Consider the following 15,034-nt stretch of genomic DNA (forward strand, 5'->3'; position numbering starts at 1 on the left):
TGGGCAATAAAAAGTGCATATCATTAATCAAAGTAATGTAATAGATTCTTCTCAGCATTTGCCACTACAATTCCTAGTTTGCTATTGCTGCTATAATGGGTGCATATTGAGGCCACCTGTGTGAAGCTGGCCACCTTCCTCCTCTTTCTGAGGCTGCACAGGGGAAGAGGAGAGCTGTGAGCATTGCATCCTTACAGTAAGGTCTGTAATGCACAAGTTGCACATGGGTAGGCTTGGATTTCTTTCTATGCCTACCAGGCATAGACTTTGTATCCATCTCTTTCCCTAGTGTCCAACAAGCACCATTTTATGGACAGCAACTTGCTCTACCAGTGCAGAATGAATTTCCGGCGGCGGCGGCGATTAATGGAGCTCCTGACTGAGAAATCGCGCCTGATGCCAGAAAGCCATGACAGCCCCTTTTGCCTGCGCAAGCAGAACCATGACAACAGGAAACACACCAGTTTTCTCTCAGGTGACTCATTAATTATACTGCTGCCTATAGAGTGACTCCATGGAGCATTAAAAAATTGGTTTTGGACAAAGGGTTTCAGTGTTAGAAAAAAACGCAGGGCTGAGTATTATATGTCCCTTTTCATAGGAATTGTCCATTCACTCATTTTACCAAACCTACAGCTCCCTGGGGTGTATCTGTAGCAACAGCATTTCAGATGCTGATCAAAATTTGGGGTCTGTGTTCAAACTGAACTGGTTACAGTCCCCCGGACTTAAAGTAATTTGCCATACATTCAATGGGGAGTTTTCAAGAAGATTAAAAGTGAGAGGAAGGGGCCCTGCAGCATTTGAGTACAGTAATATCTAGAAAGAACTGAAAGAAAAACTGTAAAAATGTAGTTCTCTATATTGGAATGCTTAGAAGACACTGCAATGGGAGAGTTCAGCCATACTGTTAGTTACAGCATTACTCTCATGCAGTGACTCTTCTAACAATGTAGGACACACTAACCCATTCCCAGTGTTGACAGTGTAAGCATGGCTTGTTGCTGGTTTTGTTTTTTTTAAAGAAACAGGGAAATGGCCTAATAACTGGTACCATCTCCCTTTCTCTCTGTGTTTTCTCTCTGCTTGCAGTGAGTCCCACCAAGGAGATAAAGATCGTGTCGGCAGTGAGGAGGAGCAGCATGAGCAGCTGTGGCAGCAGTGGGTACTTCAGCAGCAGCCCCACGCTCAGCAGCAGTCCCCCTGTGCTCTGCAACCCCAAATCTGGTGAGCACCAGCAGGGCTTACCATGCTCAGCAGCCAGGGTGCAGACGTCTCTGTGGGGAGAAGGCGACGTGAAGAATGCCTATCATCACGCCTAAGCCTCTGTTTCCAGGAATACATTAAAAATTCACAGTGTCACAGGTTTTGTAGGCCAGAGGGAACTATTATAATCTTCTAGCCTGAAGTCCTGTTGAACACAAGCCAGATGTCTGCCTCCAGTAATCTCTGCATCAAGTCCATAATTGTGGTTTGAGGTGCAGTTTATCTCGTAGGACTACGTGCAGTCAGAGGCCTAGATTTGCCTCTTCACTGCCAAGCTCTGAACCAATTCAAATCTCCTCCTAGAGACATTCCTTTGGTGCAAGTCAGAGGAGAGTTTAACTATCCAGTGACTGCTTGAGCTGCTGTGGAATAACACCCCTCAGAAAACAGCAGGCTTTAAAAAAAAAACTAAGGCAGCATTGTTTCAGCCTGTCAGAGACAATTTGAACATTTTAATTTGTTTTAAGTCTTACACTGGTCTGTTTCAGAAGGTAGAGGTAGTATTGAAGCTTATTTTCCTTTTGAAAGGATTTCCTATCCCACGCCGGAAGGTTAAACACACCCATTCTTGCACAGTTCACTTAAAATTGTTTCTTACTGTACATCTGGGAAGGGAAAAACAGACCAAGATAGATATTGTTTCAGCCTCTCTGTTTCCCTCAGAAATAGCCCTGAATATCAAAGAGGGCCCCTGCTGCCCTTTGAGTTCCTTATTATTTCAAATTCACCAAGTCTCTGCCAGTGGTGTGGGGAGTGCTGTACAACGGGGTAAGGCTTCAGTGGATGTGTGTAATCTTGCTTTCAGAGGGATGCTGCCATTTGAAGTGATTACAGGAGAGTGCCTCAAGCACTAGGTGAACTCTGTTCAAAACATCGACCATTTACTCCGGAGAGGAGTGAACTAAAGTGCATTTCACTCCTGCTGTGCAGAGTGGCCATCAGAAAGGGAAGGATATTTTCCCTCTCTCTCTTTTTAGCACATTTCCTTCCCTCTGCTTAAGCTCTGCTGGGAATTCAGTATGAAGCTCTGAACTAAAATAATTAGAAGGACTCAGTGGGATTATATGCTCAGAAGCCATAACCCGTGCAGCAGACCTGCTGCCCAGCAGAGGAAATGCTGTCAGTTCTAGTGGCCATTGCATCCTCAGAGTGTGTTACTGTTGGGTGCTCAGCACCACCTTCCAGAATGCTCACCCCTTCATCCAAGGGGTTTGCCCCTAGATAAAGGGTGCTACAGTATCATATTTTGGCAGAATATCTCTCAGGTATAGTTTGCAGAAATGCTCTGGTAGCTTTTGTATGGGGAGCTCTTTGTCCCCAGTACATTAATTACATTCTGGAAAATTTTCTGGGACAGATAAAATAGCATTCATGTGCAATCCATAAATGTGTGTGTTATCTAAAGTATGCCAACTATTCTGTTCATTTATGGTTCTGATTTTATATGAAGTGTCAGCCCATGAGTAGTGAGAACAAGTTTATTTTAATGCAGCTGATTACACAATACTGGAAGGAAAAGAATAGGCTGACGTTGCTCTTGCATGAATTTTTTAGAAGAAACTTTCCCCTAGGACTAGTTTTCAAACTGTGAATAGCTTTAACAGACTCATATTTGAAAGAAGACAGCAGTGGGCTTGTAAACAGACTGATTTTTAAGAATTATAAAATTACTGGCAATGTAGGGTTATTTCTCCCAGAGTACAAGTACAGATCCACACGTCAGCTTGCATAGGTTAACATAAGGCTGTCAGATGTAAATGTTACAAGGAATTCTTAATCCTCTGCTCACTGTAAGGAGACTTTGTTCACAAATAGCTTCCTGCTATCCTGACCCAGAGCGTGTTGCTGAACTACGCGCTGATAAACACAAGGCAGAGGTGTATTTGTCAGACGAGCTCGATTGCAGGCAAGCACTTAAAAAACACCCAGGTCATGACTTGACCAATCATGTAGAAAAATAATCATCAAACAAAAAAAAATATTCTGGAGGTATAATGAAGAGAGGCACATAAGAGAGCCCTGTGTCGATGATTTATCAGATTCTGACTTGTCAAATGAGCACAATCATTCAGTTTTTTCACATTGACTAGACATGATCTGCAAAGTGCAGCACTGGCTAAATGACAGTTTATCAAAATGCATGGAAAGGTTAAAAAAAAAAATATTGGTTTGTCTGCTAGAATTCTCCCTGCTCCCATGAATGTCATTAAGAAATTCAAGAACATCTTCAAATACCGTCTATGAGAAATTTTGTCTCCCACTTGTGACTGAAAGACAGACACTGTCAAAATTATTTATCACTAAAAGAAAAACAGCCATAATATTAAGGGTGAAGCAGGGAAATGGGGGGAACTGAATATATCTTTATGCTGTCCTTTGTCTTGAAGCATTTATGGACAGATAAAAAGTGGTACACAGGATGGTATTGATTTGATCTGGCAGAACTTCAAATTTAATTTGTTTGGAGGAAAATTATGCCATTACATGGGAAGGCAATGGGGACCTGCAGAAACTTACTGGTATTTCCTTTCATTTAAAATCCCAGACACCTGTAGGCTACTTTGTTTGTCCCTGGATAAGATGGGAGTTGTAGGTCTGTGCCTACAATTGCAGAAGTCTCTTGAGATAATTCCTCACCCACGCAGGACGTTCTTGCTATTCAGTTTTGTGCTTCAAACCCAACTCAGATGAAATAGCAGAGAGCACCCAACAAGCACACAGTGAGCTGTGAAGGAAAACTGCTCTGTGCCAGGAAGGCTGGTCATTTGTTTCAACACTGGACACAGGAAAAGCCACTTCTGAGTTTTGTGATAGTGTTTAGGGGATTTTGATTGCAGACAACAAGATTGGCTAAATGCCCCAGTTTTCAAGATCTCAGCATTTATACTCACTGTTATTCTGTGGGCTTTTCATTGGTTCTCTTACCTCTTTCAAGCGAGTCTGCAAGAATTGAAAGCAAGTATGGGAAGTAGGGCCAAAAAGATGTATCCCAACAATGTATCTTATTTATTAGGAGAAACTCCAGAGGAATATTTTTATTGAATATTCATTTCTGTATCTCCACAGTATTAAAGAGACCTGTGACTGCAGATGAGCTCTTGATGCCTGGAGCCCCTTATGTTAGAAAAACTTTTACGGTATGTCTCCACTGTTTTTCTTTCTTTTCTGCATGTTATATGCATAGGGCAATCCAAATAGACATTTTCTGGCAGGATGATTAGAGCAAATTTTTATTTGCTGAGGTTTATACTTCAAAATCCCAAACTCCATTATCAGTACTTCCACAAATTTCAGGTCTGATTCAGCACTTGTTTATTCTGTCTTCATGCCATTGTGATACTTAAAAGGGGTGTAAAATTACATAAAGCCAACAAGATTAGTATTATACAAATTCATCGGGACTTGTTCTGGTCCTGCTCTGGTGCTCCTGCTCTGCAGGAGTGGATAACCTACCCAAACCGAAGTCTTCTAGCAGGGTCTTTCTACATGATGGGACAGAAAATTTGACTCACATGCATTATTAGAGCCCTTCTTTAAAAACATTCTTGAACGTAACCATTGGGAGCATTGCTTTTACAGCCTCCTAGTTCAACAAAGAAACTTCATTAAAAGCAAGAGTAATCACTTGGATAGAGCCTTTCCTATGAGTGACATAGCAGCCTGTACTCTACTACATGTTGGAAGTACAGAGATGTTGAAATTATGACTTGGACCATTTAGAAGTTGCCCCCTTGAATTTCATGGAGCTGCTTGAAAGGGATCATGTCCTTTCTTCTTTCCAGATCGTTGGTGATGCCGTGGGCTGGGGCTTTGTGGTGCGGGGCAGCAAACCCTGCCACATCCAGGCTGTGGACCCCAGTGGGCCAGCGGCTGCGGCTGGGATGAAGGTGGGTTCTCAAAATGGGATGATTTCCCAGGGAAATTTGTGCTACTCAGTGAAGGTCTTGGGCTGCCTGTATTAGGGGAGGGAGAGGTGCTTTTGTTTCCAGTGCTGAGTGCCTTTGTCTCAGTTTCAGGCATTTATGCACGGTGAGTTCTGTTGTCTTTAAACCTCCTTCTGTTTCTTTTCTTCTGTCCTTGAGATTCTTGAAGTCTCTTTCTCACAGGAGTCTCGATTATGCTTCCCAAGTTGCCTCTTGACCTTTTTTCTTTTTGAAGAGTGGGTTTTTATTCACTTGGTTGGCTGGTGTTGGTGGTGGAGATGTTCTTATTTTTTGACGGATTTTTTTTTTTTTAAATTGAAATGTGTTTTTTCAACTCTGCACAATTTTAGCATCCCTCTTTACTTTCCAATTTCTGTGACTACTGGTATGCACCTTCTGGACTTTGCCTTTATAGAAACAGGCAAAGTCAGACATACCTAGTAAAAGTAAAGCTAGCATAGCCCATTGTTCAGTGTAAAGCAGTTAAGATTCAAGACAATTTGGAAAGAACAACAGATAATACTTTCATAAAGAGCTGAAATAGCTTCATAAGTGATTTAAGAATCAATAAATACACATTCCACTTTTAGCTTTTGCACTGTAATGCAGAGCCCATTGACTTACTTGTGGGCTTGGATCACATCCTGCATATATCTGTGAATTAATCTCTGCCTTGCACAAATAGAAAAATAAAGGCAAAGTATTATGTTAAGTACAGATAAAAGCAAGAAAATTAAGTTGGCTGCTACACCTGCTCTAATGGCCAGAAAGATTAAACTAACCATTTATGCCATGCTTTATTTTATAGCAGCAACACAGATGAAGGTTTCAGGTGTATTCCACATGTACCCCAGTTTGCAATAAGTTTTGTCCAGCCTTCCAATTCATCTCTCATTCCCATCACACTCAGTTGCCCCTCACCTGTCTATTCACACCCACCAAGCTGGAGGCCGCAGCTCCAGGGATGCACATCCTGCCTGCTGCATGGTGCCAGACCTGCCGTGGGACCCTCCTTAGCAAGTGCAGGACAGGGGTTTCTGCCCTCTAGCTGTGCTGATTCTTTATTTTAATAGAACTTTCAAGAACATACCATCTTTGAAACTTTTTTTTTAGTACAGATAGGCAAAACCCCTGGGACAGGGAATCGCAGTTTCAGAGCTTGTTGGTGCATGCAGCACCCAGACACATCCTGCTGGCAAAGAAGCTTGAGTTCCGAGGGAGCTTGAAGTTTTTTTATGTGTTTTATACAATACCTAAATATAAAATATCGTTACAATTTTTATATGAAGAGTGTAATTTTCAAATTATTATCTGCCTAAAATGTAAAGGGCCTAAATTTAAAAATAATTTGTTAATTCATGTGTATATTCTAGATCCTGAACTTGGGAGCTTAGTATTTTACAGCAGCTTTTATTCTCTGAATATAGAAGCTAGCAGTACAGTGGAGCAATTCTGAAATCTGAGTTGTAAAAGCAACACTGTGGTGTCATATATGTAATCCCATGGGGTTGCAGAGGTCTACCTGAACCATTCAAGGTTGAAGAATGCAAAATAGTTCACTGTCCTGAGAGGAACAAGTACTGTTGTAAAACTGGGATATATTGCCTTGATTTTACACAAGGACAGATCTGATTATTTTCAAAGCTGTTATCTTTACATGAAATGGTTTTTCAGAGCAGAATTGCACATAAAAATTTATAGCTGTATATGAGATGAGCTCCTCTTTAGACACAAAAATTGTTGCCCCATTTTTGGAAATGCTGAATACCTTTAGCCTAGTGAAGAGATGGTGTTTTTCTTTGAAAATAAGGGCTTTTGTTAGATGTTCCCATAGCAATAAATATGTAAATCATAGTGCAGTATCTGAAATTTTAAAAAAATCTATGTCACTTAATCCATCTGTTTACAGAACTCCTCAATCTGTCAAATTTAAAGAAATCAAATGACAGGCTTTAGATGACAGCTCCTTGAAATTAAACATTCCCCTCTGTGGAAGCTGCAGGAAGGCCACTTTGAAAACAGGCTGGGTATGGTAACTTCTGGTGGGCTAGTGCAAGAGGCTTTTGTCTGCAAAAAGAGTGCTACACCAAAGAAGTGCTAACAAGGAAAGTTGGCTATGATGAAAAGGGCAAGAATTTGAAGAAGAGCCAAGCCTTGGTGTTGCAGTTTGTAGAAAAGTTCTTGGCAGTAGCAGCTGGGATTTTCCTCCTAAGGAGATGTATCCACTGTAATTGTTTTTAGAACGTTTTTATTTGTAAAGCTGTGATTTTGCACTTGCCTGCTTTGGAAAGCATTATTTTCCTGTCTTTGCATTATGGTGGACATATTGTTGAGAGAGGACTGCTGCCTACAATGTCATTGTAGGACCTTGGTTTGTGCATTTAAAATTCTACCATGTATCACAGAAAGCAGTAAACCTTGCAGGTTCAACCTACCCACTGGACTTGATGGTGGCTTGCTTGAGCTTGTTTGAGCTTGTCTGGGCTCTTGGCCTGCTCTGAACTGCTGTGAGTTGAGAGTCTGAGTAGAAAGCTCAATGAGCTGGGGACAGAGCTCTGGGTGCCTGCAGTGGCTGTGCCTGGGCATGGCACCGGGACACGTGGGCTCTGTCACACATGTGCACCTCAGTGTGGCAGCACTTGCCATCTCCTTATGTGTGACATCCTCTTCTGGAGGAATTTTCAGACAATTTATTTCTGACAAAATCCCTACTAGTTGATCTGTTGAAGATGTGTGAGAGGCTATAAGCTTTAGCATTTGATATCTCTTCTGGGGCTGGTAAATAGGATTACTACTTACAGTCTGAAGTTTCAGGTGTGAAGCTGAGAAAATAATTCAATATATATCTAGTCAATTAGCTTTATTAAAGTATTTTTGAACCTGGTTTGCTGAAGTGTGTTTGCCTGTGACAGCGTTGTGAGGAGAGTGGTTGCTGCAAGTGCATTAACAAGTGGGAGCTGGAGGTCACACAAGGCTATGAAAGGAGTCAGTGTTGCGATGTATTCTTCTAAGTTATTTGCAGCTCTGTTTAGCTGTCTGCTGTCATCAGTAGTGCAGAGCAGGATTTTGAAGTTCCCAGCTTTAATATTCATTATTGACTGGCTGAAAAATCTGGTTCTCTGCAGATGACACTGCTAAATATTGCCAGCTGTTGTCAGTAAAACTCTTTTTCTCTTTTTTAGTGATTTATTCTGTAAGTTCATTTCTGCTTTTAAGGTGCGAGTGTTTTTTGAAAAGTTACAACTTGTCTTCAAACTAGTGACTTAAATTATGCATCACATTATTATTTAGTGTGACATAACTGCAGCAGAGTGTGATGGAACAAGCAGACCTAGCTAAGTATGAGGCTTATGAGAGAGACAAATTATTCACTCATTTTGCTGATCATCTGTTCTTCCCACTGGCTGGAGAAATCAGTGCCCTACTCAAACTGTTAATAGAAAGCTATCTGATTCTTAGCAAATTACTATTTATAGCTGTGACACTTAAGGTCCTCAAATCATACAATTTGCCAGTGGCTGTTTAAGCTTTTCAAGCCTAGTTCTTCTTCATTTCAGCAGCAGGGAGTTTGAAGGCCATGTGTTGTCACTGGTACCAACACCTTCTGTTTGGAGCTCAGCTTGGGAACTGTAATGTGCAGCCACAACCCTTTTAGCATGGTTCTGCTCTCCTGATCTCTAAAAGCTGGAGGAGATCAGCTTAAAAAAATTTCTGCCTGTTCATTTGTCATCTGCAGTCACAAATGATTATTTCAGGTCACGTTTCTCAAATGATTTCACTAGCAGTATAAGAACCAACGCTCAAGTGTAATTGAGTTGCCACTGTGTCAAGAAGCCAATGGATGTCACTTCATCAGGGTCATCAAGTCCATTTCATGCAGTCAAAAGAACATCTTTACTATCTGATTCCTCCAAAGGATTCAAGTACTGCCACAAAAACAGCATATTACAGACTTGTAACATGGAAGACTAAAAGGCACATATTATAAGTGTCCAGCAGGGTGAAAACCAACCCAAAACCGTGTGATGTCAGTGGAATTGTCAATGCCTCATATTCCTGCAATTGGAAAAAAATTGAACAGTATGATTCTTGTGAAGTTGAAGCGACAGAGAAACACAAAACTCATTTGATGGTCCTTGCCAACCTCACCTCAAACATGAGGATAGCATAACTGTTTGGCAAGCAAGATAAATCAGTCTAAAAATCCTTAAGAAGACCCCTTCTCCTCGAAAAAAAATGTATCCCAAGTCCAATTTCCAGCTTTTACAGGATAGTGGGAAAGACAGAGAAGCATGGATATTGTAGGTGAGAAACATTTTTGTAACTCCTAAAGGCACCCTAGTGGGAGCTTGAAAACTGGGATTTATATTGTATCAATAAGGCCCAAAGTACCTGCCTCCATTTAACCCTCTCTGTGAAGTTTAGGAAAGAGAAGATCCCCCAGTGTTTGATGCTGGGCCTCTAGCCCCTCAAAGCGCTCCAGGGAGGCTTCAGTGCTAATTGAAGCTATCTGAAGGGTACTTTCATTTTTTCATGGAATTGAGCTTTAAATGAGAAGATGGAGTAGGCCTGGATAAATATTTATGCTGTGCACTAGCATATGGTGTTGAAGCAGATGCAATTCAGTCTTAGAATTCTTATCTTATACCAACATGTTACTGATTGTAGAAAAGCATAAATTACACGAGTTGCCATCTGTTTTCAATTACAGCATGAAAACACTGAGGCAGGTTGGGATTTTCCTTTAGCTGTGTTATCAGCTCACTGCTGAATTTGATAATTACATTAGAGTGAGTTGAGAATGGATGTATTTGGTAATGTGAACACTCAGAAAAAGTTGCTGACAAACTGCTTTCATAGCTTGTCCATAAATAGAGAAGCAGCAGACCTAAACATGCGCTAGCACTACCCACAATGAATGCCACTGCTGTAGGGCTTGAATATAAATGTATATATAAGCTTCAAACACATCTCTGTAAGTGCTTCATTTTCTGATAGTATTTATTCATAAACTATAATATAAAGGTCCATTCTCCACAGAAATGTGGAGCTGTATTTAAGCATCTAAGACTTTAGAAAAATCTGATTTTAAGAAAATCTAATTTTTTACCACAAAACCAGTCTGGTTTTGTGAAACCAAAGAAAATTCAAAGATGTTTTGACTCTGTCTTTCACTTTATGCAGCAGTAACCAGGACCTCAGATTTTATCTGCTATTATCCATCACAGAGATTGGAGAGTGAACCGAGTAGGGTAGCATTAGCCTCAAACATCATTGAGATCATGCTTGAGAAGAGTGGTTGTTACTTTACAGTATCAAAGAATGGGTCATGTTGGAAGGTACCACAGGGGGTCATCTGGTGCAAGCTCCCAGCACAAACAGGGTCATCCTAGAGCACACTGCACAGGACTGGGCCCATCCAGTAAGGGGGATTCCACAGCCTCCCTGGTCAATCTGTTCCAGTGCATGATCACTACACAGTAAAGAGGTCCTTCCTTGTGTTCAAGTGGACCTTCTTGTCCTTCAGTTTTCCTTCCTTGTGTTCAAGTAGACCATTCTGTGCTTCAGTTTTTGCCTCTTGTCCTATGGCTTGGAATCACTGGTGAGAGCCTGGCCCATACTCTTCTTACCCTCCATTTAGCTGGACATTAATGAGCTTCATCAGTCATCTCTTCTTGAGGCTTAGGCTCAGGTCCCTCAGCCTTTCATTGTAAGAGACACTCTCCAGACCCCTGACTGACTTTGTAGCCCTCCACTGGACCCACTCCATTTTTTCCATGTCTCTTGTACTGAGGAGCCCAGAACTGGACACAGCACTCCAGAAGTGCCTCACTAGGGCAGAGGAGAGAGGCAGGGTCATCTCCATTGACCTGCTGGCAATGCTTTTCCTAAGGCACCCCAGGATACCACTGGCCTTCTTGGCCACAAGGACACTCTGCTGGCTCATGGACAGTTTGTTGTTCGCCAGGACCCCTGGGTCCTTCCGGGCAGAGCTGCTTTCCAGCAGGTTGGCCCCCACCCTGTACTGCGTGGGGTTGTTCCTCCCCAGGTGTAGGACCAGGACATTAGGACATGTTAAGTGCATAGCAATGGTGAACGTGATGTAGAACAGTTTGATGAACAGTTTGGATATCTATTTAATTATTATTTATTTAATCCTTAGTGGAAATCTTTCTAGAAGACTCAAAAGAAAAAAAACAGTAAGGCTATGCTAGTCAGTAGCATAATGATTCAACAGAAGCTGGAAGAGATCAAATATTTATGAATATAAAAATACTAAGCTCTGCCATCAAAAATGAGTTCTTGACTGGTTGTGCTTGACAACTTTTTAACATGTATAGCACTCACCGTGCTTTCCTGATCAGTGAATGAATCTGTGCCTGGGTGTTCTTGTTCTGTGTCAGCCTTCCCTTCTTTGTCTGTGGTCATCCTTTGCTCATGTAGTTTGCTGATGAGCTGTGGTGATGCCTCCCTAACTGTCCCAAGGTTTCCACTTTCCCTGTGTGTATTTAATTAAACTCAATGAGTAGTTCCCAAATTTTTAGAGTGAATCTTTTTACCATTTCTATATAGGTTGGACCTATCCAAGAACCATGTTACTCTTACTGTACTGGGAATAATGCCATGAAAATTATCACAGTCACATGGTTCTGTGAGGACTTGGCAGAAAACTGCTTTGCACATCCTCTTGTCTGGGAGTTCTGTGAATTCAGCCCTCTCACCAAAGTAGAGCCTTCTCTAACTGAAGAAGAAGGTGGTTTTGAAAGCTGCATTGTGTGTCACTGCCAGAACTTTGTTTAGTTGCCAGAAGGAGACAAGGCTTGGCAAATTTCTCCTTTGCTTTCATTGCAGGCTACTAAAAGTGCAACAACAGAGTCTTTATGTCCTTGAACATCCTTTGCATTAGCACAGTGTCTTTACGTTGATTGAAATAATAGAAGTTTTTTCCTCAGTATTGGGAGCCACAGTGCAAAACTGGATATCTGTCTTCTGCCCTTTCACTGCACCAGCTACTCTGTCCATTTTATTCCTTCTCTGTGTTGGAAGCCCTGTCATTGTTGAAACTTTGTGTCAGGAGACTCTTGGAGACACTGTTCCACTGGGCTGCTGGTGAGCCTGTCCCATGGTGGCCACAAGGAAGTCACAGTTTGGATTTGGATTCTCCTCTTTTCCTGTCACAAACCCTCTGTGCAATACTGACCATTTCCCACCAGAATTCTTGTAAAGTGGTTTGGGTTTAAACAGAGATGGAAAATTTCAGAAAATCTGACATAACCAAAACCTTTGATGGGTAGATCTGTTTTGGCACCTGTAGAGATAAGTTTGCTAAAGTTTCTTTGTTTCCTTGTGGGAGGTGTGGTTCACATCATAAGATCCAGGTTTTCCAGTCTCAGAGCAGAGATTTTGCAGACTGGGCCCAGTGACTCCCATGCAGCAAAGTTACAGCTCCCCAGGTTGTACAGCTCTCATCTTTCTAAGCCATCCTTCTCCCCCTCCTGAAATTTGTGTTTGTATTAACTCCAGAGGCTTTCTTTGTGACATCCCACCCTGCCCCCCCGCCCAAGTTGTACCTACTCTGCAGACAGACGCTTTCTATTTCCAATGTTACCATATTCCAGTCTCTGCTGATCTTTCAAAAAATTCTGTTTTGCTCCATTTTTCACTTATAAATCATTAGACTATTAATTGTGAAATCTGAGTTATTTTAAAGCCATAATAAAGCTCCTGTTATCTTCTGACACGTCAGAATTTCCTCCTACATTCCTAATTTTTTCGTGGATCTCCATTTTTTTCTGCTTGTTTCCTTGGTTTGCCTTGCTTCCTTGTCCACAGAGTTGTATAAGGATAAGTTTGTTTTGAAGAAATCTCTTCTGAGGCTGCAGAACTTCTGAAGCTGTTTTGGAAGGTTAAGTGAACTCCACCCTTGTGCTCAAGCCTCAAAGTGCACAGCCACCAGCAGGTAGTTGGGTCTGGGACTGTGCTTGCTTCAGTGGATCATGAACCTCTGTTCTTCTTAGCCAGGAGACATAAAATTGACTGAAAAATCAGCCACCTTTATCTTGTACTAGAGACCAGGTGCTTGCTGTGACTATCTGGAACTGTTCTGTGATGAAGAAATCAAAACTTGGCGTGTGAAAAGTCACACACTGAGGTACGAGGGGAAAGACCCCCCACCACGCAGCTGGGAACACTGACGCAAACGTCACGCCCGGAGGATGTGAGCTGCAAACTGCACACACAAAAGAAAACAGAGAAAAATTCTTTTCATGATTGTCAGGTTTTGAACAACAGGATCCATGTTGCTCACTACAGAGAAAGAATTAAGACAGTGGGAATTCCCAGGTGAAATATAAAAATAGTGAGTTCAACTTTTTGTGTCTAGATTTCTTCTTTAACGTCTTCCCCCCCATCAAACTTACAGGACACAGGTTTAACATGGTTTTACTTGCTTATCCCATACCCAAATTTTGGCCTGCAGAGAAGTATTAGGTTTCCAGTGCCTCTGTGTGATTTCTCCTAAAGACTCTTTTAACAGAGAGAGTTTTACTGGGCAATAAAATAACTTTTTTTCTCTTTACAACAACCAAAACCTTATGTGAGTACAGCAAGTTTCACAATATCTCAGAGCTCCTTTTTCCACATTCACAGTGGTGTGGTTGACTTTAGAATTGAACTTGATTGTAGGCCTGTCACCTAAAATGCTGCTTGGCAATAAGTGACCCACTGTACATGTGTCTCTATCTTGGCTTCTTATCAATAGGAAGTACAAATACAAAAAAAAAAAAAAAAAAAAAAAAAAAAAAAAAAAAAAAAAAAAAAAAAAAATCTGCAGCTCCAATTTTGGACATCAGTGGATTTTCTAAATTCAGTCACATTATTTTAATAAATGATAGGTTTAAAAATTCTTTTCAAGTAAGTTGTGTTTTATGACGAGATAACCAAGATATCTGAACACCCTGCCTTTATCAAAGTGTTTTCTGGGGTTTTTTTCTGGCATCTTACAGCTGTAACCATTCAGAAAGAGAGACAGCAGCACTGTAAAACAGGGCTTTGCTTGTGTTTTGATATAACTTCCAAGCTCCTGTGTGGTCTCTAGGCCGTTGAATGGTGAGATCTAGTGCCTGATGGAGCAGCTGGGATTTCTCCATGCTTGAGCTGTCATGGGCGATTGCAACTCACTCCCAGGTAGTCCAGGCTCTCTAAAGAGACTGCTGTCATCTGAAAAACTGGTCAGCAGAATGCCTGAAATCTTGAAAAGCTTATCCTAAGTGTCTGTAAAAAAGACATAGAATTAGAGGCCAGTTCAGCAAAAGGCTATCATTTTGAGCTACTTCTGCTCTCAGGTGAGGATGCAAACCATTTTGTAGTACTTGGTTTAGTTGCAATACTCATTTCACTTGATTCCTTGGAGAGTTCTTCAGATGCTGTTGTTTTTACAAGTCCAGGCTATCTCAGCTCTCTTCCCTGAGCACTTCAAGGATGCTGCTGCTCCCCAGCTGCTGCTCTGAAGGCTCTTGCCCGCACTTCTCCCTCCATCTCTTTTCTTGTTGCTGCTCAAGACACAAAGTGGCTTCCTTTCATGGTATAAGCGAATGATTCGGGAAGCATGTTGCATTAAAGCCAAGGCTCTGTTTAGCTAGCCAAACACATGGAAAAACAATTGCACTTTTGTCTGTGCGAACAGAGAGCAGCTGTTTGTCTCAAACAGCGCAGACTGTTCCTGCTCATGACACGCTGGATACCAGAGGGTGCTGAGGGTGCCTTGCATGAATCTGTCTGCCCCTGTAATTCCCTTGCTCGCACTTCATGACTGTTTTTAACCAATGTAGGAGTTAAATGAACCA

The 15,034-nt window shown here is 41.6% G+C and overlaps 1 protein-coding gene across 2 annotated transcripts in view; it reads left to right on the forward strand.

Moving 5' to 3' along the window:
* The window catches only part of DEPTOR (DEP domain containing MTOR interacting protein), a 75,593-nt gene that overhangs the window by 48,019 nt on the left and 12,540 nt on the right, over positions 1–15,034 (forward strand). For both annotated transcript variants that reach the window (XM_059866029.1, XM_059866036.1), the window contains 4 exons: positions 290–475; positions 1,093–1,227; positions 4,333–4,403; positions 5,049–5,153. In XM_059866029.1, the coding sequence (XP_059722012.1) occupies positions 290–475; positions 1,093–1,227; positions 4,333–4,403; positions 5,049–5,153 (497 nt within the window). The remainder of the gene's footprint in view (positions 1–289; positions 476–1,092; positions 1,228–4,332; positions 4,404–5,048; positions 5,154–15,034) is intronic.

This window comes from Haemorhous mexicanus, chromosome 1 (assembly GCF_027477595.1).
Source record: "Haemorhous mexicanus isolate bHaeMex1 chromosome 1, bHaeMex1.pri, whole genome shotgun sequence".
NCBI lineage: Eukaryota > Metazoa > Chordata > Aves > Passeriformes > Fringillidae > Haemorhous > Haemorhous mexicanus.